We start from the raw sequence: 22,161 nt of genomic DNA, 5'->3' as shown, positions 1-22,161 counted from the left end.
AATTTGGGAGATTCTCAGCCATTATTTTTCAAATATTTTTCTTCCACATGAACTTAGCTCAAACACTTGGCTAAAACCTGAACTATGAAAGCATGGAGGAGAGTCCTTTTGTTTTGTTCTTTCCTCCTTGGACTCCAGTTACACATATTTCAGACAACCTGATGTGTTATCCTTGTTCACTGAGGTTTTGTTTATTTTCTTTCCAAAGGTTTTATGTTCTTCAGATTGATTACTTTTTACTGAGCTCCTTCGAAGTTCATGGCCATCTCCAATCTGCTAAAAAAACCAATTGGCTGAATTTTTTAACTTCGAAGATTTTATTGTCAATTCTAAGTTTATTTAGTTTTTTAAATATTATTTTCATTTCTCTACTGAGATTATCCTTATTTATATTTATTATGATCACCTTTTCCTTTGATTATTTGAACTTATTTATAATAGGTACTTTAAAGATGTTGTCTTCTGCATCCAACATCTGAGTCATCGTGGGGCTAGTTTCAATTGAATGCTTCTTTTCCTTGATGATTCACATTTTTCTTGTTTCTTTGAATGTCTAGTGACTTTTGATTGTGCACTGGACATTATGGATGAAATGTTGCAAAGGTAATGGATTCTTTCATCTTCCTATAAAGAATATTGCTTGTTGTTTTAGCCCACAGTGAAATTACTAGTTGATTCCTTCGACTATATTGGTTTTATAGTTTGTTATGCTGGGCTTATTTCAGTTTTACTCTTAGTCTTATTTCTAATGTTGGCCTTTCTAAAGTTTTAATGGAAAACCTGGGGTGTCTTCCAAGCCCCTCTACCTTGGGCAGATTCAATCTCCTAACTCAGTCTCTACTGAGGTAGGCTTAAACCAAAATGTCTAATCAAATTTTTAGCCCTCTAGCTGCTACTTTTTCTAGGTTTCTTGGACTCTTCCCCCATGCTTTCATAGTTCAGGTTTTAGCCAAGTGTTTGAGCTAAGTTCATATGCAGATTTTGGGGCTCCCTCTCTGTGGTTTCCTCTTTTCTGGGGTTTCCTTCTCCATTTCCAGCTGCTCTGATTGCCTTGAATTCTGTCCTCTGACACCTCGAGTCAATAAGGCTTGTGATTTCTGCCTGAGTCCTTGATGCCCTGTGCCTCATAGACTTAGGAATACTTTCAGCAGAAAAGTAGTATAACCATGGATCTCATCCAGTGAAATTTCCTTCTTTAAAAAAATTAGATCCCCTCCAGTTTCTGCCTGCTCCTGCTCACTCTCTATGCCTTCAAATAGTTGGTTTAAATTTTTTTCATGAATTCATAATTGTTATTAGGTTAGTTCAAATCTCTTACTCTGCTGTTATCATGATTGGAATCCTCAATATTGTAACTTACTTTTCCCTAGTGTAGTGATCTTTATGTTACGAATTCTAGTAAAATATTTTCTATTTGACTAACTCATATTTAACTATTACAAGTGCTGTCTCTTTGTTCATATATGAAATAGAGTTGTCAAAACATCTCATACAAAGTGTAAGGTGACAAAACAAGTGTGCATCGGAGAACCAGATTGTAATCCTTCCTCTGCCACTAACTAGCTACTTGACACATAGGTATGTGCCTTAAGTAGTCTCAGCCTTAGTTTCTATTCTGTAGAATGAGGGAGTTGGGTTATATCAATGTTTTTCAAACTTAAAAAAAAAAGTCAGGACTCTTATTTTTTTCCCAACAGAATCTTATAAAAATATAAACTGTCTTAAAGCAAAACAGCCCTGATTGTACAGGGTGTATAGCTCAACCTGCTCAGTGCAACTACCCACATCTCCACTTTTACTGTGGGTGGCATTGAAGCTCCTTTGTGGAAACCCAGACCTCCACAAAGCATAGTCTGAAAAAAATCAAGGCTGATCATTTATGAAAATCTTTTCCTATCCTGCCTGAGTCCAAGAATGGCTGGATTATGCATCTAAAAATGTGACCATTTTTTTTTAGGATCTGACAGGGGCAGTTGTCAACCTTTGACCCTCCCTTCTGCTTTTTCACTTCAACCAACTTTTTTTTTTTTTTTTTTACATCTTTATTGGAGTGTAATTGCTTTACAATGGTGTGTTAGTTCCTGCTGTATAACAAAGTGAATCAGCTATATATATACATATATCCCCATATCTCCTCCCTCTTGCGTCTCCCTCCCACCCTCCCTATCCCACCCTAACCAACTTCTCGTTCTTATTTCTATCCTTATCCAACCACCCTAGGCAGACATTTGCCGTGGGTATTTGAGAAATCTGGTATATTAGGGATTCCTGCAATTGTAGCTAAGAGTGGCACCCAGGTACCGTACCACCGAGCACAACCCACCCCCGCCTGTCTCTACAACCCATCTATAAGATATGAGCAGTACTTCCCTCCACCTAATTGCTCCTGTGTGGGTGGGAAGGAATTAATAAGCTTGGATCTTCACTGATCATGTATAAAGTCTTTCTCCGTCTGTAAAATAGCAGCAGTCAGGCTTAAGAAATCCTCTCTTTGCATCACCAGTTGGTGGTTTTGTTGCCTTAAAAGAAGCAACAAAATGAGCAGGTGTTGAGCACTGCCCACATCCAGACAGCATTGCCAACTCTTACAGAGCGCTCCACCTCTAGGCTTGGAAAAAAGTATAGTGAGGGAAGGAAGGTGATACAACCCACATTTTCAACTTAATTTTCTCCTATTCCAGCCCTTGTTTCTTTCATCCTTTCCCTACAGCAGCTCTAATGATGAGTTTTCAAGTCAGACCCTGCAAGAACAGGCATTCTTCCCTTTGCGTGTAAATGCGAGGCTTCCTAGAAGGGTTTCCACATAGGGCACTGCCATGATGAGGAGTAATAATAATCGTTAACATTTTTAGCATATCATATGTCAGGCATATGCTAAGTACCTTTACGTGGTTTATCCCATTTAGTCCTCTCAACAACTTTAAGAAATAAGGAATATCAAAATAAGGACCCTGAAGTTCAGAAAGATTAAGGAACTTGCTTAGATCTCAGACCAGCAAATGGAACATCCCAGATTCAAACTGAGGTAGCTTGACTCCAGATTCTGCACTCATTTTTTTTTTTTTTATTAATTAATTTATTTATGGCTGTGTTGGGTCTTCGTTTCTGTGCGAGGGCTTTCTCTAGTTGCGGCAAGTGCGGGCCACTCTTCATCGCGGTGCGCGGGCCTCTCACTATCGTGGCCTCTCTTGTCGTGGAGCACAGGCTCCAGACGCGCAGGCTCAGTAGTTGTGGCTCATGGGCCTAGTCGCTCCGTGGCATGTGGGATCTTCCCAGACCAGGGCTCGAACCCGTGTCCCCTGTATTGGCAGGCAGATTCTCAACCACGGCGCCACCAGGGAAGGCCCAGATTCTGCACTCTTAACCACCCTAGCCTTCACTGATGTTAGACTGACAGGCAGTTTCTGTGGCACTGGGGCCCCGCCTTCCTGTCTCTTAATTGTGGAAGATGAAGATGGCATTTCCTCTGCCCCTCTTTACCAGAAAAAAAAAATTCACTAAAAATCAGAGGGAAGCATATTCCGATGGCACTGCTGTAGAGACTCGATATTGTTGGGTCTACAGATAACTCTCCTTTTCTGTCAAAGTCATGAACTTCCTGCCAGTGCAAGAAGCCCACAGTGGCAACTCAGTAGTGTGTGAACAGAGGGATGGAGCTGGGTGGCCATGCATCAGAAAGATTGCAGGTGGTAGATACTGAGGGTGTGTCTAAGATCTCCTGGATTCTGTGACTGAGTGAAATGGACAATCTCAACTTCAAGATGTATTCACATCCATGGCATTTGTGCAACTTTTTCTCTGTTGTTTTAGCAAGCTAATTAGATAAAGAGGTGAAGATTTTATTACAAATTTCCATCATGCTCTTTCCCAAGTGCATATCTTGAAAGGGGTTTGAACTTGGTATTTATACAGTGTTTCAGAAAGTAACTATCATATGTAAAGTAACTATCTTATGTCTGAAATAAGTGCTACAACTTAGATGAGACTTTGTGATTTTCAAAGATTTATGTTGAATGAAATCCAGATCAGCTATTTAGTTGTTGACACAGACTCTTACAAGGCAAGTAGCAGCTGGGATCTTTCAAAAAGGTAAGAGTCAAAATTTAAATTTGAGAAAATAACCGACCAGTGAGAGAGCTTGGAAAATAATGTGGTGAAACCATTGGCCTGGAAACCTGGAGACCTCCGTTTGGTCCTGGCTTGGTATAACCATGGGCAAATCAGTTTGCCTCTTTGGGCTTTGGTTTCTTTTCGTGAAAATGAGGGAACAGATAGATGCTCATGAAAATCCTTTCTAGCCCAACTTATGTGATTTTATCGTCTTAGTGACCAAACACATTTGTATAGATTTTAACCTGGATTTTTTTCCTTGAAGAAGCAGATGGTAGAGGGAGCATAATGTAGTCATTAATAATATTGACTTTGGAGCAAGACCACCTGGGTTTGAATCTTGGTTCCACTATTTATTAACTGTTATGACTGTGGCAAATTACTAACCTCATGGTGCCTCGGTTTCCCCATCCACAGAATGGGGGTAATAAAGTATTGACTTCACTGGGTTATTGTAAGGAGTAAATAAGTTATCATATGTAAGATTCTAGAACAGTGCCTGGAACATGATAAATGCTTTATATGGGATTGCTTTTATTGTTATAATAGCACCACTATTGATTTCTGTTGCTGCTCAGTGGTTTTTAGGAGAGATGTAGGTTTCCTTTTCATTGTTCTTTTTTTTTTTTCACACACACACACTGTATTTTATTTTTACAAGATATAAATAGACTGACACCAAGCATTGTACATGGTAGGTTTCCTTTTTAAACAGAGAATTCCCTGAGATTCTTGGGGACTGAGGCTTAGCATAGCATGTGCAGTTGCATTTATAATCCCACGAGGAGCAATGGGCCAGTTATACTGCAGCCTGAGCGTGTTCACTCTCACATGGACTGATTCATCTTCCCACTGCTCTTCTCTTCTCACAAAGGAAGCAACCTCCTGGCAGATTTCAGGGTGGAAATGGCAGAACGCTCTCTCACCTCACTCTGAAAAGTAAGCTAGATATGGCTCTAGTGTCCTGATACAATGATGTTTGATGATACGTGCAGTGACTAAGAACAGAGGTTCTGTGTTCAAGTCCCAGCTTTGTTACTTTGCTAACTTTGTTGCCTAGGGCAAGTCACTATCCTCTCTATGCCTCCGTTTCCTGTCTCTAAAATGGGAATAATAATAATCATCCCTACTTCATGGTGTTGCTGTGATGATTAAATGGGATAGTATATGCAAAGTCCCTAGAAGGTGCCTGGCATATAGTATATGTTTAGTAAATGGGAAGCATTATAATTACTGTTATGATTCTTATATCGAGTGAGGAGAATCTGTGCTCTGTGGATGATCAGTGACTCACTGAAAATAAATCAAGGACCACATACTGGTAAATTAATGAATTCTAGTTCCTGATTTTATACATGAGGAAATACCCATGGACTAACTCACTTAATTTAAAATTGATGACTTTTGACTATTTACATTTTTAAAAACTGGCCTAGTAATACAAATGGAATGGAATATCAGAGTTGGAAAAAGTGCCAATGGATGTCTAATCCAGCCACTTCACCAATGCATGTATCTCCCTGACTACCTCTCAGGTGCTTAGCTGGTCCTATACTCTAAAGGTGGAGAGAGTTTAGTTTTGGTCCTGTTCGTCGCTGGGTATCTTCCATACGTGATGGTCCATCCCATGCCAGAGCCTATGGCCAGCATGCTGAGACGCGAGGAGACTGTCCATTGTAATGGTGTTCTGTTGAGACGGCAATGGAATCTTTTCTAACACTTAGCTTTTCAGGTCCTACCGTGGGGCTGGTCACAGCCAACAATAGAACTGAGTGAGCTGAAAACAATATTATGCTCTTATGTTCATGGATCAGCTGCTCCATAAAAGAGAGAAACAGATGGAATGTTGGTGCCTGTCAGGTAGAAAGTTTGGAGTCGGAGAATTTAGATCTAGAAAAGACCTGGGAAATTATCCAGACGTTAAAAGTGAAGATATTTCTTCCGCAAATGAAGAAACAGGGTCAGAGAGGTTAAGAGACTTGGCCACATAGACTCAGCTAGCTGATGTGAGCACAGAGAATAAGAGTTCTTTCTGCCATCTCTCTCCCATTCTCTAGCAGAGTGATTAGAAACATGGTCTCTAGAGACAGGCTGACTTGATTCAAATCTTGATTCTTCCCCTTCCTGGCAGTACGATCTTCAGCCAGCTGTAGACTTTTCTCTGCCTCAATTTTCGTACTTGGAAAATGGGAACAGTAATAGGGGTTTTGTGTGAGATATGTATAAGGCGCTTAGGACAGCCCCTGGCACATGAAAAGCATTCAGTCCATTATAATTACTAATTTCCAAAGAGCCTCAGGAAAATCAACTCTTAAGCCAGAGAATAAATGTTTGGGCCAGGCTGGTGTTTAAAGTATTTTCTCTCACTTAAAATATTGCTTTTTAATTTCTTCTTAGCCTCTGATTCAGAAGTGATCTTCAGGACCCATCTGTGAATTAACAGCCATATCCTTCCCAGGAACCACTGTGTGACTTTTGGATGGAAAGAGGGAATCTTTAAAAAATAATTCCCCATTATTTATCGTTTCCAAATCGCATTCAGCAAATGTTTACAGAGTAGCCTGCCACGCACCTGGCACAGAGATAGTGCCTGGAGGGATGCAAAGGTGGGCAGTCTGATGTGCCCCTTACCTTCAGGGTGTGTACAGGTTAGGTGGAATGGTCGGCAGTTAAATAGGTAATTCTGCCACAGAGCTGGAGGGAGCACTGACAGGGCAGGACAGAGAGTGATTTTACAGCATGTGGAAGGAGCCTTAAATCCCTAAACTTGATTTAAGGGGTCAACGAAGGACTCTCTGGAAGAAATGATGTCTATGCTGAGACCTGAATGGTGAGCTAGATTCTTGACTAGTCTAGACGGGGCTGGAAAAGCATATTCCAGGCACAGGAAACCACGTGTGAGTGTTGCTGGGGTTGGGGGGGTGGGGTGCAGCGCTCAGGGTTTTGGGAGAAAGTACTGGCTATTCACCAATCTATTCAACATTTAACAAGTGTTTATTAAGTACTTACTGTGCAGCAGGCATTGTTTTACATACTACAGAGACATCAGTTAACAAAACAGGTGATGTCTTTATTTTCATGGAAGTTGTGGGGGAGAAGAAAGAAAGAAAGAAAGGTGGTAAGTACTGGGAACAGAGCTGCTTAAGGTAGGAGGATGATCAGAGAAGTGTTTAGGATGAAGTGACAGTCAAGCTGAGACCTCAGTGGTGAGAGGGGCCAGCCAGGTAAACACCTGCGGGAGGGAGGGTTTCGGGTGGAAGGAACAACACAGGCAAGGGCACAAATGATCATGATCACGGCCTGCTGGAGAAACAAAGAGGACAGAGCAGTGTGCTGGGGTGGGAAAAGTGGTACGAATAATTTAAAGGGTGTTTGGGTTGAGTCATTGGTGCTGAGAAAGGCATTTCTAGCATAAACTAGTTATGTATTAATTTTTTAAACCCATACAATGTGGTGTCACTTGTCAAAACTGGAAGTTTTGGGAAGATCTCAGTTGCTAATATCTCTTCTCTGAAGTGGGGCTTGGCTCTGTATGTTTTAAATAACTGAGATGAGGCGAAGAGAGTATTTTCCGTCATCATTGACTAGAACTACACATAAGGCGCATGTGCAGATTGCTGTCCTGTTCACAGTCATGAGCACATGCCAGCAACATAACAAATCAGCAGGATGCCCAGCTCAACAAGAGGGCTCATTATGTTAGTTAGGGGTGTCCCAGTGGTTTCTCTTGGTTCTAGCCGTGTACTTCTAATTACCCTCCTGAGCTTGCTTTTCCTGTTTCATTCCTGTGGACTCACATTTGTGTTTCAAAAGTGCTTTGAATTCTCTCTACCCAGGTTCAGTCTGCTTTGATCCAGACCGATTGGCCATGTTCTTCTATTTCTCCGGATTATCTATCTCTGTTTTCTCATGGGCCCCGTAGGAGACTCATTGCTCTTGTTTGCTTCCAGTTAACAACTTTGGAGATGATGAGGAGCTGCCCACATCTTCTGACAGCGATGAGGAGGTTATCAAACAGTTTGAGATTTCTGTGTCCCGGTCCCAGAGTTATCGCTCAGGAGCATCTCAGAGAGGAAAGCAGACAGGACTGGAGCGTAAACCAAAACCCAGCCGCTGGCTTTCCACCCACGAAGAGGCCAGCACAGAAGTGTCTGCCTGCGCAGGTATTCTTTGCATCAAACCTTTCCTTTATCTAGACCAGGGATGTCTAATGGTAAGAATGTTTTTGAGTCACTGCACTTGCATCTAAGAGTCCAGAGAGGAAAAAGAAAAATAGGGCAGGACCCGGAGGCTGGGACAGGGCAGAAGGGCTGCTTCAAACCTCACAAGCAGCCTCATGCAGAGAGAAAGGATCAGAAGTGCCAAAGTCTTGACCCCCACTTGTGGGATCTCTTCCTTTCTCGTAGGTTACTGCTTTGTACATTTTGAACACTAATGACTATAACGGTATTCACCAAGCTTTATAAAATCTTGTTCCCTTCTGACGAGGACAGAAATCTTACATAGCTGTCTGCTGACATTGCACTTCTGTGCCTTTCCTCCCATTTGGAAACGTAGAGTCTATTTTCCATATATCTATGTAACCTCAGATTTTTGAAGCCTTACTTTCAATAGTTTGTAATATTAAAACAGTAGGTGTGTATTATCTTCCAAATAAAAATATGTGTTATAATAATATTAAATAACCTTTTTCAAGCAACACATGGGGTGGGATAGGGAGGGTGGGAGGGAGGGAGACGCAAGAGGGAAGAGATATGGGAACATATGTATATGTATAACTGATTCACTTTGTTAGAAAGCAGAAACTAACACACCACTGTAAAGCAATTATACGCCAATAAAGATGTTAAAAATAATAAATAAATATTAAAAAAAAAAAACAACACAACACATGCCCGGCACACCCTCCCTCATTCCCTGTAGTTTCTGGACCCCAGCCCGTGTGAGAATTCATGGGTCAGAGCAGGTTTTACGCCAGCCTCCATCTTCATAGTAAGTTTACCTTTCACAAAGGGAGAGGAGGCCACTCAGAGGTAGGGTGAGCACAGCCTGTGACTGCGGGTAGCCCTTGTCAAGGGTCCTTCTCCCTCCCCACCGTGCACACGGAAGAACCTAGGAAAAGAACAGTATGCTATTTCTTAGTGCTTTCCCCAGCGAAGGTCAGGCATCTCTCCAACTCCTTTATGTCCAGAACCCTGAACAGGCACAGGACATTGGAACAGGGAAGGGTCTGTGAAGTGTATTTGGTAAAAAGCCAGAGAAAATGTCATACTGTCCACTGTAGTGACCTGGTCTAAATGACCTGGGTTCTCTAATCTTCTCCTTCTTTCCATTGGGCCTGTGGTCCATCCAACCAATGGGGGCATAGTTGATCTTCCTTGTTTTTCAACACTTAGTAGTAGAAAGACAAAAAGGAGAGCGCAGAATTGAGAGGAGATAACAGAGAAGAAATTTCTGATTTGGTGATGTGGATGAGGCAGGCAGAAAAAGAACAAAGGGGAAAAAAAGGAAAATTAACAAAAAGGACCCTATTTTTCAGCAGGAATATAATAATTTGCTGACCATCATGTGATTTTACTTATTGGCATGGGCGACGTAACTTTTTATTGCTCTTCTTTTTAGCCCCAGGTAAGCCAGGAGATAAACTCCCGATGTAACCAAAGCATAGTAGCAGTAGCTAATGGCCCTCTGTCATCTCCTCACCCCCTCTCCTGTTTTCTCTTTCTCTGCTGTTACACCACAGCATTCCTCTCTCTCCACTGAGAGGGCAAATGTTAGCTAATGAAAGTTAATAGCAGTTGATCCCCTACGAGTAGCTTGTTTAATTCTAAAGCTAATGGCCCCATTTCCCAGAAGCCCAAGTGTCTAGATTTTGATTTATACAGATGGCTGCTGTTCTGAGAGTTCTGACAAACACTCTAGCCCTCACCCTTCCTGGAATTAACAACAACTTTTGTCATTACTGGTGCAGTTCTGAATTTTTTGACAGATGGTGATAGAAAGGCTAAATTTTTCTCTATCGGACGGAGGAAAAAGTCCACTACATTAAATGAATTACCTGTAGATTTTGAAGAAAATCATCAGGATTTTCATAGGAATGATTAACTGTGTGCTAAATTTTAGGTTATCAAATGCCATGGAAATGTTAATGTAATTTTTATTGCATGATTTTTTTTTCAGTGTCCTTTTTTTTTTTTGCTCATCTTTAGATCAATGAATTTGCATCAGCAGTAAAGAATAAGGAAAAGATTAAGCATGAACCCCAGAGAGGATTTGTTTTCTGGTGCCTATTCTCTATCTATTTAGCTATTTTTCCCTCTACCTTAAACACAATTTTCTAAGATCAAATTTAATTGTAGACAATTCTTTCACTTAAAAAATGCATTCAAAATGTTGGACCAGTGAAATTCAAGGTCCAAACCCATGTAAAAAATCTTCATATTCCAGGCAACTTCTCTCCTGTCTCACATATCTGATTTAGTGTTATTGTGCATTAATTGTCCCTGTATTCCTGATCATGTCAAAGAGGGTTTGAGCCAAGTGATCTGAATCAGAAGTTGTGCATGAGGTCTTTACGCATGAAAGGTGGGCTGCAGAATAGTAGCCCACTTATTGGGCTTTTTGTTTGTTTGTTTGGAGCAAAGCCTTATTTTTGCTTGTGAAATATTTAGTTCTTAGGGTGTTTCATAGAAGCTAGTCATTACCTTCCTGGTGTCATTTAAAACAGGTCAATTATCCGCAGAGTCTGAGCTCACTTTTGTTTAGGATGGTGTATCAAGCAAGATTTTATGGTGTATCAAGCAAGATTGTATCAATCAGATATGAAGGGGATTTCAGGGTGAGACATATATATATATATTTCAAGAGATTTATTGCAAAGAAGTGACTTATGCGATTGTAGGGGCTGTGTAGGCCACTGGAATACACAGCTCTGAAATCCACAGGACAGGCTGCTGGGAAGGATAGGCTGAAACTCTCAGGAAGGAGCTGAAGCTTCAGTCCATAGATGAAATTGCTTCTCCTCCAGGGATGCCTCAGTTCTCCTCTTAAGGCCTTTCAATGGACTGATTATGTAGTATAATCCCCTCTACTGAAAGTCAGTTGCTTAAGGGCTTTAATTACACCTACAACATGCCTTCACAGTAACTCCTAAATTACTGTTTGATTGAATAATTGAGGCCTATAGCCAAGTTGACACATAAAACTGACCATCACAGATGGTTAGCTAAAGTATTGATATATGGGTGACGGAGGGAGGGGTCTGGGAGTAGAAAGAAAGTAATTGGATAATAGGTTTACACTCCATCAAAATGGGATATGAACTAAAAAAGTTCCTCTGCTAAAATAAATATGGTTGATGTGACATAATTATGCCCTATAATTTCTAAGAAGCCAGGATACATTTCTCGACAACAGGCAATTACTTTTCCATATGTGTTTAAGGTGACATAACCTTCTTTAACTTAAAGCACAGGAAGACTGCTTTATGTAACAGTGAATCACCTTTCCCCTTCCCCCTCCTTGCAACTTGACTTGTCCCCTAGATTTGCCTTTCTAATTCATTCCTTGCTTGTCTGTCAAGGAAAATGGTTTGTTACATTAATATAGTTCTTATGTTTTTCAGTTATGAATAGCTTTTCAAGGCTTTAATGTAGCTTTTGAAAATTCCATTATTACTGATCTAAGTATTATCACCGTAGGAGTTGAAGTCATGAGACAAATTTTATGGGGATAATTTCTTGGTAAAGTTAGATTTTGTGCTGAGATCCTGCTGGGTGCTACACACGTTGATGGATGACCCACTGTTTAATAGGACATTTTAGTGTTCGTGTATGTGAGGAATGGATGGGCTAATTAGAGCCTGAGAAGAAAATTCTGCTTTGTGTTATGGGGTTTTTGCATATGGAATATCCCTTGTTCTGTCATTTTCTGTGGCCTTTTTTAAGGGTGTTTGCCAAATAATGGAAAATGTGAATGTAAAGATGTTAGGTGCCCTATGACAGAGCTTCCAAGAGGCCTGAAGTGAATTATTAAGAATAACAGGGCAGATGGGGAACATCTCAGTGGCTTGCCATGGTTGGGCAAAATCCCAAATCAGGAGTCTGAAGTTGTGCCCTGAAAACCAAGTCTTCCCAAAGATGTTTTTATATGGTCTGCATAGGGTGATAGCGTATTTTTAAATTTGGATGTTAATTGTAGGTGGGTCATATATTGTCTGCTAAACCGCTGTCACCACCACTCCATATTGCTGCACACCTGGCTGTTTCAAATATTTTTTATCTGCCTAGCCTTTAAAGTTATTTGAGATTTAGTAAAACCCACTGGTGGATAAAGACTATGCAGTATATAGATGTGGCTTAGCGCCTTCAAGGACGTTATGTTTTAGCTCAGATTTTAAGACCAACTATGGGAGCAATTGCTATCATACAGTGTGTCAATAAGAGCTGAATTTACCGTATATACTTTGTCATCCTCACTAATCCTGTCTATATCTCTAATTTTCTATCATCCTGGGATGGGGCCCACTGGAGAAGAGTAGAGGCCCAAGAGATAAGACATCCTTGGCTACTTTCTGGATGTGGAAGCAAGTTAGGGTGAAAGCTGTTGCTTAGGGAGACCCTGTCAGTGTTTCCTTATTATCTGAGGGTAACCTGGACACTGAGGAAGAGGAAGGGGATGAACAGAGAGAGAATAGGATGACACGAAGCCTGAGAAAGACACTGAGCCTGAAGGAGTCAGGGAAGATTCAGGAGTTGTCGGGGCTTTGGATGGATAGGAAGGAAAGGGCAGGAGGGAGGGCTTGAGGACCGCTGTGAACCAAAATACACAACTAACATTTTCATGGACCTGTGAGACCACAGGTGTCTGTGAGTTGGGAGGTGGTAGCAAATGGGATTTGCTGGGTTGGTTGAGGCCAGGCAGGTAAACAAGGCTAATATTTATGGGAGGGCTGGTGGTTGCCAGGCAGATATTATTTCATGTGTCCACAATGACTCTCTGATGGCTTTTATCATCATTTTATAGATAAGAAAACAAAGGTTAAGGCAGTTCCAATGTTGTTCAAGTTCTTAATGCAGAGCTAGGATTTAAACTCAGATCATATGAATCCAAGTCCAGTGTTCTTTCCATGGATTAAGTAGAGAACTTTTTGCTTGAGAGAACCACTGAAGCCTTTTGAGCAGAGGGTGATATGGTGAACGTGGAAGACAGACGGAAGAATGGTAAAGCCAGGAAAACATATGATCTCTATAGCTGATTACTATTCTTGCTTTCTAGATTCATCCCAAAGGTCTTGTGGTCATTGGCTCCAACCAAATGCTAATGTGTTTATTTTATCCACATAATACTCATCCTTTATACTCATATTATTGTAAAGCATTAAACCTTCTTGTACCCTACATAATGGACTAATGGGTTTCGATTTTATGGACCAAATTTATCTACCATATAGATGAAAGTATGTTTCTGCAGATGTTGTTTAGTGAGTTTGTTTTTGCCGACTTGATTGGTGTAGTTGCTACCGCTCATTTTCTCTAGATAAAAAGGTGAAACATGATAATATATTTGAAAGAGTTTCCTTTTTTCAAATTTAGGTTTGGATGGAGCCAGCCAACTGACTTATTCTGAGAATCTGCCTTATGGTGAAGATGACCCCATCTCTGCCCTCTCACAGTCCCCTTGTGAGGTGGGGGACACCAGGCACCATGGCACATCTCGCCAAGAGACCATCGCGGTCCATAGCCTCAGCCGACATTGCACACAGGGCAGCTTGGAGATGGAGACAGCTTTTAATAACCGGAGATTTGAAGATTCCTATGCCGCTGGCAGCTCCTCCGTCTGGAGTCCAGAGGCAAGTTGTTTGTTTTCCATTTTTTTCTTGCTTGAGTATTGTGTGCTCTCTGGTTGGTCGTTCTCCTTCCCCTCCCCTCTCCCTTCTCCCTTTTCCTTCCTTCCCCTTCTTTCTCGCCTCCTCCATCCCTCAAGAAAAAATTTCTCCAAGAAGGAAGCATTGCTTTGAAGAACAAACACCTTAAGAGCCTTTAATGGAAATATATTTTTTGTTCAGATGACCAAGGCCCAACCCTTATGTGTGCCAATAAAAGAATCATATATAAGTGGAATCTATCAAAATGGAAAAATAAAAAGAAGCATGGTGGCAGAATGAAACCAGCAACAATCAGGCTTCTTTTTTTATATAATGGGTTTTTAGTTCTTTAGGGAGACTGGATTATTTCCTTCATGGTTTCAATTAAATGGAGTTTATTTTTATTTACACCAAATCTTGAGTTATGATTCTTTGAATGTGAGAATTATTTGAAAATGAAACTAAAATACAATGCCCCTGCAAATGAAATTATACAAGATATTATGAGGAAGACCTTGCAGTATGAGCATATTTGTTAGCTCTGAACTGAATTGAAGATCTAGGCGGTGGCATTAGTCTATCATGACCCTCTGGCCATTGACTTTGCTTTTTGGATAAATCTCTGATAAAAGATGCGTCGTCTAAATTTCTTTTAAATTGAAACTTACTCCGGAATATGCCTAAACATCCAGAAATATGACTGGAGGTGATGATGATAGAAACTACCATTTTTGAGCAATTACTATGTGTCAGGCACCGTGATAAGAATTTACAAACATTGTTTTATCTTACAGGCACTTATGGTTATTCTTTATTAGCTAGACCCCTCTGATTATGATTGTATGACATTAAGAGATATTAAATAATGGTGTCTAATACCTACTTTGAAATTAATTTTGATGAAATAAGTCATGTAACTATATGGAACTTTAATTTGTGCGAATAGAGGAAGGAGAAGGGTGGATGGATTTTGTTAGCATCAGTCTGACTGAGAAAATAAACAGGATGAATCTCTTATTAGGACCTGGACTGTCATAAACACCAAATGCTCAAATGCTTCTCCAAATCAGGGAGAAGAAAAATAATCACAGATAGTTATGTTTCAAAGCCTGACTGCTAAGGCACTGGGACATGTAGAGAGAGCCTAAGGAGATGGCACAGGTGCATGTGCGCCTGGGTGTCGTGTTACTGCTGAGGACCGGAGACGGCGACACAGATACGTGGTTTGTGGCCGGTTAAAAGCAAACCTTCATACAGAGACCCTCAAAGCTATCAACCTTATACGTTTTGTAAAAAAATTGTGCTTCCCTACCAGTTTACTGCCAAGAGTCATATCACATCCCACACACTAACATTTAATGTTTAAAAATACTATTCTTTTTGGCTCTCTCTCCACAAAAACAAAACAGAACTGTTTACCTGCCTATTGACAGTCTCTCCCCTTGATAACTGTACCATTAGCCTTGGAATTGCTTTCTCCAGGTAACCTCCCATTTGCCTGCCTCGTGGAGCTTTAGTAGAAGATTTGGTGTTGAGGGCACTAAATGTTCTCAGACTCCAAAAATACCCAGACATCTCTGTGTGCTCCATTCAACCTCCTATCTATTTTGAGACAAAAACTGTAATTTGGTGCTCCTACAGTAGAACCTCAGATGCAGCTCGGAAGCAGTTCCCGTAAATGCCTGCTTTGCAGGCTTAGCTCGCCTTTTAAGAATTGATTTATTTGCCTCTTAGCTGTATTAAGAAGCCTGTCTTCCCCTGTGTATCTGGCATTGGGAACACACTGTGGGTCTGTTTACTTTGGGCCACACAGATGACATCAACACTATCTTGCTAAAACAGAAAGCCTTTCAGTTTGATAGAAAATCTTTATATCTTCATGGGTTTTGACAATGTGGCACAAGTATTCCCATCTTAAAGAAAAACCCAGGATACGAGAGCTAAAGGAATCATTTATTTTGCCTCAGAAGGGAACTGGTCATGCAGTGTGACTACCTGTTAGGCTGATGGGTTTGCAAGCACTGCTCTTCTCTGCTGGAGAAGGCTGTCGACTTTTTCCTGCAGACCTAAGGCTTGGCAGGGAAGACGATGGGAGGGTGGCTGGTGATTTTGAGTGCACAGAGAGGCAGCTGTCCCACTTTTCATCTCCGCTTTCCACTGATTAACTGATTGGCCTTGAGAAGTTAATTAAAATCTGCCAAATGGGGATAAAAATGAAGAGATTTTTGCCTTGCAGGAAGGTCAGATGGATTAGTGGTATTAACAGTACCCACAGGAGGAGCGCCTTTAGTTGCCTGGTGATAGGTAGAGTGTGTTGAAATAATTAATTGCTATAAAAATATCAGCCTTCACAAATCTTGGTCTCAGATCAGCCCAGGAAGGGACCACAAAGCCCAGTTTTCATGGACCACAACTTGGATTGTCCCCATCCAGAGCCTGGCCATTGCCTGGAGCTGTGTCTGATTCAAGTTTCGTAGGACAGTTATTTCAGACCCTTTCCGCAGGACTTCACCACAAACCTGCAGGTGGAGTGAGCATTTATCTGAACAGAGAGCCTGATAGATAAGTGGGAAGATGCTCATTAACTAGGATATTTTAACCTTGGCGTTGAAGTTGATGACAAAACTAGGGACTGTTAATATCAAGAGCAGGGGCCTAAAAGGATATGAAATTCAAAGTAGTGTGTGTTTCCAACTCCCATCTCTCATCTTATTCATCTCACACACTTACTATACTCACATCTTCACATCACACACACACACATCTTACTCTCACATCTTCATCTCACACACTTACTATACTTATAAATAGCTAGGGTGAAAGATTTGTGGGGGAAGAAGGTAGACATCATGGTTCCCCGTAAGTCTTGGGACTTTGAGCATTAATACTGACAAATCCTGGGTAATTCTGGCTGGGCATATGATATTGGGGGCAAGGAGTTAAGTTATTTAGCCATTCTAAGCCTTAGTTTCCTCTCCCATAGAAGGAAGATATTGAAATACCTACCTCATTAGGTTAAGATGAATGTCTAAAACGATAATGTTTCTTAGCTGGATTTCCCAAAAGCAGAGCCTACTTTGTTAGGACATGCAATTCCAGGCGACAAGAGTGAGGGACAAGGAGAGTGAGGCAGGGAAGGGAGAGCCAGTATGAGAATGTGTAATGAAGTCGGCTACCACTAATTGTGACTCATGGCTTGCTCTTGTGGAACCATACCCTAAGAAGCTGTGTAAACTAGTCTCAGGACATCTGTCCAAGGGGAGAAAAATTTATTGCATGGGGCATTAACACCACCCACCCTGCCCCCCAACTCTGGACTTCATATACATGAGTGCCAAGCAGGATTCTGTAAATTTCCAAGCCTTGACATCAAAGGAGAGACCTGTGGTGGGAGCTGAGAGTTACCTTGCATGGGAGGGAGGCAAGACTTTGTTGGATTGTGCCAGGCAGAAGCCACTTAGGGCCCAGACAGCCTGTAGGGGAAAATGGAACAGGAGGGGAGGCCAAGAAGTTCTGAAGTGCGTAAGAGTGGGCTTTTACTGTTCATAAAGGTTTTAGTGTGGTACCTGGCATAAGGGAGGGCTTAGTGGATGTTAGCTGCTATTACTTATGGTCCAGCAAGCAATATAGAGATGACCAAAGGTAGGCTAAAATAGATGGGAGTTTTAATGGAAGACTGTGACTTGATTTTTGAGTTGGCCTAACTCCTTGGAGACTTGCTTCTAATATTATATCTACACTAGTCAGTTGTATTCAGAAGTCTCTATAGCAACCACTTTTATCGCTTGAAACTAGGTACCTCTGAATAGAAACACTCACACATGAATGCATGCTCAGAGGAAAGGATGTAAAAAGCTTCCCTTATTTTGTAAGAAGCCTAAATTTTCTTGGTAGACTAACGTGAATCTTAAGAGAGAGGGCAATTATTAGATGTCTACTATGTGTCAAGTCCTTTAATTTTCACAACAACCTTATAAAGTAGGTATCATCCCCCTTTTGCTGTTGAGGAAAACAGAAAGTGAGAAGGATTAAATAATTTGCCCAGTGTCCTAAAGGTTGTAAGTGATAGACCTGGGATTCCTAAGCATGTCTCATTCCAGAACCTCGCACTTTCACCTAGATCTGTGGGAAAGTTTCATTGATGAACATGCATTTTTGAAGTGTATCATTATATTTATAAAAATAAAGAGTTCTTTGAATTAGCAAAGTTGGTGTTCAATTACATAAAGAAGAACTGCTTCTGATTTACAGTAAGAATCAAACCAAAGTTTAGTTATGAGTAAGAGGCATGCCTTCAGAAGAAAAAATCAAATTATGTTGACATTAGTAATAGTTTGTTAGAGGGTGGTTCATTATAGTAAAGTAAATGTAGTTCAGCTCAGTTTTCTTAGGGAGGTCATTGGATCTGACTGGCTGAGGTGAACTTCTGTCTAAAAGTGTATTTCATAATGAGGGGCCGTGTTTGAAAATAAGTAGCATAAGTCCAGTGATGGGAATAGATATCTATGGAGGCTGGTCTGAGCCGGGTATTTTCCCACATCTATTAAAACCTCACAACAACACTCTATCAAGCAGGTACCTTGACGCTCATTTTTCAGCTGGAGTACAGAGAGACTGGCCTGTTTGGCCATGGCCAAAAAGCTAGTCAATGGTAGAGTTATGATTTCAACCCAGGTGTTCTGCCTCCAGGGTTTAGGATACCTTCCTAAACACTTGCTACTTGCTAAGAGTGATTTGAGTCCAGCTGAGACATCCTTGTGGCCTGAGAAATGCAGAATCTCAGGCCTGACCCCAGTCCTACTGAATCAGAATTCCCAGATGATTCAAGTCCACTCGAATGTTTGAGAAGCTCTGCCCTGAACATTTTCTGCCACGTAGATTGAAAATCTGCTGAAGGATCACCTGTCTGTGACCCCCATTAGGATCCTTATCTGCAGGAGGTCCTGGCTCAGAGAGCACAGGCCCAGGCTGAACCATTTCTCCTGGGGACTTGAGGAAGTTACCTTTTGGCAGTTGCATAATTGACTAGTTTTAGACTTAGTATCTCAGTTGGTTTCAATGATAGTGGCCAGTTGTGCTTTTTTGAGAGGCAGTGTAGAGGAAAGCACTTTGCAAAATATAAAAGCTTTGTTCATTCATTCCAAAAGCATTCATGAAGGCTTACCATGTGCCCAGTGCTGCACCCTCAAAGAATTCACAGTCCAGTGGAGAGAGAGACCAGGAAACAGACCTTTCTAATGTGTAGGGATATATGGTAACAGTCCAAAAGAATGAGGTTCTGAAGGAGCACAGAGGGGCACCATCTTTCCAAGATGTATTAGGCATTGTTCCATTCCTAATCTTTCCCTCTGTCTGCAACAGGAACAGGACGGAACCAATTTTCAAGTGCCACCTGGGGTCCCGGAGCCCATCTCAAAATGTGGTGGCCTGGATGTCATCTTTGAATATAGAGCTGCCAGCCAGAAGCTCACAGTGACCATTGTAAGAGCACAGGGCCTCCCGGATAAGGACCGAAGTGGCATCAGCTCCTGGCAAGTGCATGTCGTGCTGCTGCCCAGTAAGAAACAGAGGGGCAGGACGAACATACAGAGAGGGCCCAACCCCGTCTTCAAGGAGAAAGTCACCTTCGCCAAGCTGGAGCCCAGAGATGTGCCTGCTTGTGCTGTCCGCTTCCGCCTGTACGCCACCCGCAAGATGACCTGGGAGAGAATGATGGGCGAGAGGCTCTTCTATCTCAGCCACCTGCACCAAGAAGGGGAAATGAAAGTGACTCTGGTTCTGGAGCCAAGAAGTAATATCAGTGTGAGTATGTTAAATGGTGCTGCTAATGATGCGCTACGTTTGAGGATCTGGAATTGTCAGCCCTTGATTTAGTACACTCAGCCCGTGAATTCAAACACCTTAATTTAATTTTCCATTTGGCTCTCCTCATCCTTCTGAGACATGATTTGCACTTCACGGTACAATGGGTTTTCTTTTTTGTGTGTGTGCCCATAGCCGCTATAACCTGATGGATGTGTTCCCTGTGTTCCATTTTGGGAAATGACAGCAGCATTGTGAAGGAGAGAACGGGGAAACTGGGAGAGGTTTTTTGGACTTCTCGTTAGTTGATAAGTGGTCCTACCACCCATCCCCCTGCCCTGACCCCAGCATGCATCATGATGTATCTGAGATGATGGGACTTTCAAGGTGAGGTCCTTAACAGGTATGCCTGTCTAGGCTGCATAGGAAGCCCTGAACTCCAGCCACTTCTAAGACCTTCCATTTATATGACTGGGCTTCTCCCACATGCCCCGTCCTCTGTGTCCCTCAGGTTTCAAAATAATACAGCACAGCTTTTATGTCTACAAGATGGGTAACCCTCTCTTCCCGTGGGTTATATGTCATCCAGTGTGAGGATCTCCTTTTAAAAAGCACATAAAAGATCGGGTAACTATCTTGGGCTGTTGGACAAATCAGTCATCCATTCCAAAATGTTTGCTGAGTACCAATTATATGTCAGGTGCCGTATAGGTAGAGGGGGTGCAGGAAAGAACAAAACAGGTGATGCCCTCACGGAGCATACAATCTGGTGGAGGAGGGCGGCAAAAGACAAACTGGGGTAGGCAAAGAGAGAGAGGCAGAGGCTGCTGCTGCTTTAGAAGGTCAGAGAAAGTATCTTTCAGGTGGTGATACAAGAGAACTCAAGGAATCGAGGGAGCCAGACTGGGTGCCATGTGGAGGACAAGGACTCCAGACAGAGGGGCTGGCATACTCAGACATCAGGCGGTGGGAAGGAGCGTGACTTGTCTGAGGAAGGGGAAAGGAGCCAGAAAGTCCAGAGTGTGCTGATGGGACATCCAGCCACTTACATTTTTAATAGATGTCTCAAAACTCATATCTCCAGACTCGAAATCCTGATTTTTGCCTCACTAAATCTATTTTACCTGCAGTCTTCCCATCTCGGTTAAAGGCAATCTCATGCATTTAATTGCTCAGGTCAAAAATCTTAAAAGTCACTTGTGACTTCTCTCCATTCCACCTGAAATCCTACTGGCTCTATCTTGAAAATCTAACCAGAGCCTGACTCTCGACTGGATTACTGAAATGGCCTCCTAGTCATCTCCCTGCTTCCACCTTTGCCCTCTATAGACTATTCCCAACACGGGGGCCAGAAGGAGCCTTTTAAAACATAAGCCAGATCATGTCTCATCTCTGTTCAAATCCCTCTTTTTTCTTAAGCTCTGAGTAGAGTGTTTCTGAAATCCTGGGAAACAGAAGCCACAGGAGGTCAGAGGAATCCTGCACCATAAAGCATAGGGATAGCTATTATTACACCCCTGTTTCTCTGTGCCGGGCCCTGGGCCCTGTGCTGGGGGCACAGAGTTGAGTGGGGGAAATGAGCCAGTGTGAAAGAACCTTGAAGGTAAAAATTCTCCCATTCACCAGTTATTTGTTGAGCATGATTATGAGCTACACACTGGGCTATGCCCTGTGGACTGAGGGATTTTTACGGTTGAGAATTTTTTTTTTTTGGATTTGTTTGTCATTTTGCTATTTTTAAAGTATTTTATAGATTTCCCTCAATTATTTATTTATTTTTGGCTGCATTGGGTCTTCGTTGCTGCGCGCGGGCCTTCTCCAGTTGCGGCGAGCGGGGGCTGCCCTTCGCTGTGGTGCGCAGGCCTCTCATTGCGGTGACCTCTCCCATTGCAGAGCATGGGCTCCAGGCGCGTGGACCTCGGCAGTCGTGGCACGTGGGCTCAGCAGCTGCGGCTCGCGGGCCCAGAGCGCAGGCTCAGCAGTTGTGACTCACGGGCCCAGTTGCTCCGTGGCATGTGGGATCCTCCCGGACCAGGGCTCAAACCCACGTCCCCTGCATTGGCAGGAGGGCCCTCAAGCACTGCGCCACCAGGGAAGTCCCTAAGGTTGAGAATTTGATGCGAGAGGCAAGCTGTGCAGTGACAGGTGCCACAGTGGACACTTCTGCACAAGCCCAGGTGAGGGGGTGGCCCTCACCCCAAACTGGGCAAATATTTCATTGTTGGGTTATCACCATCCAGACAGCAAGGGCTATAAGGCATCTATCAAAACCACCTAGCCCTGTAGTTTACAAATTGTGTTCCATGAAAGCCTCCATGGGCTCTACAGGGATGTCCATGGCTTGGTAAACAGGGTAGTTTCCTAAGATGTGAAGAATATTTAAT

The 22,161-nt window shown here is 42.2% G+C and overlaps 1 protein-coding gene across 6 annotated transcripts in view; it reads left to right on the top strand.

Annotated features, from left to right (window-relative positions):
- SYT16 (synaptotagmin 16) overlaps positions 1-22,161 on the top strand; it is a 255,974-nt gene that overhangs the window by 210,856 nt on the left and 22,957 nt on the right. For 4 of the 6 annotated variants that reach the window (XM_068524010.1, XM_068524143.1, XM_068524079.1 and 1 more), the window contains 3 exons: positions 8,061-8,273; positions 13,704-13,960; positions 19,337-19,777. In XM_068524010.1, coding sequence (XP_068380111.1) covers positions 8,061-8,273; positions 13,704-13,960; positions 19,337-19,777 — 911 coding nt within the window. The remainder of the gene's footprint in view (positions 1-8,060; positions 8,274-13,703; positions 13,961-19,336; positions 19,778-22,161) is intronic. The other 2 variants (XM_068524280.1, XM_068524356.1) reach the window with 1 other exon arrangement.

This window comes from Eschrichtius robustus, chromosome 1 (genome assembly GCF_028021215.1).
Source record: "Eschrichtius robustus isolate mEscRob2 chromosome 1, mEscRob2.pri, whole genome shotgun sequence".
Lineage (NCBI taxonomy): Eukaryota > Metazoa > Chordata > Mammalia > Artiodactyla > Eschrichtiidae > Eschrichtius > Eschrichtius robustus.
Note: the sequence above shows the minus strand (reverse complement) of the source record. Positions and strands in the feature narration are given on the sequence as shown.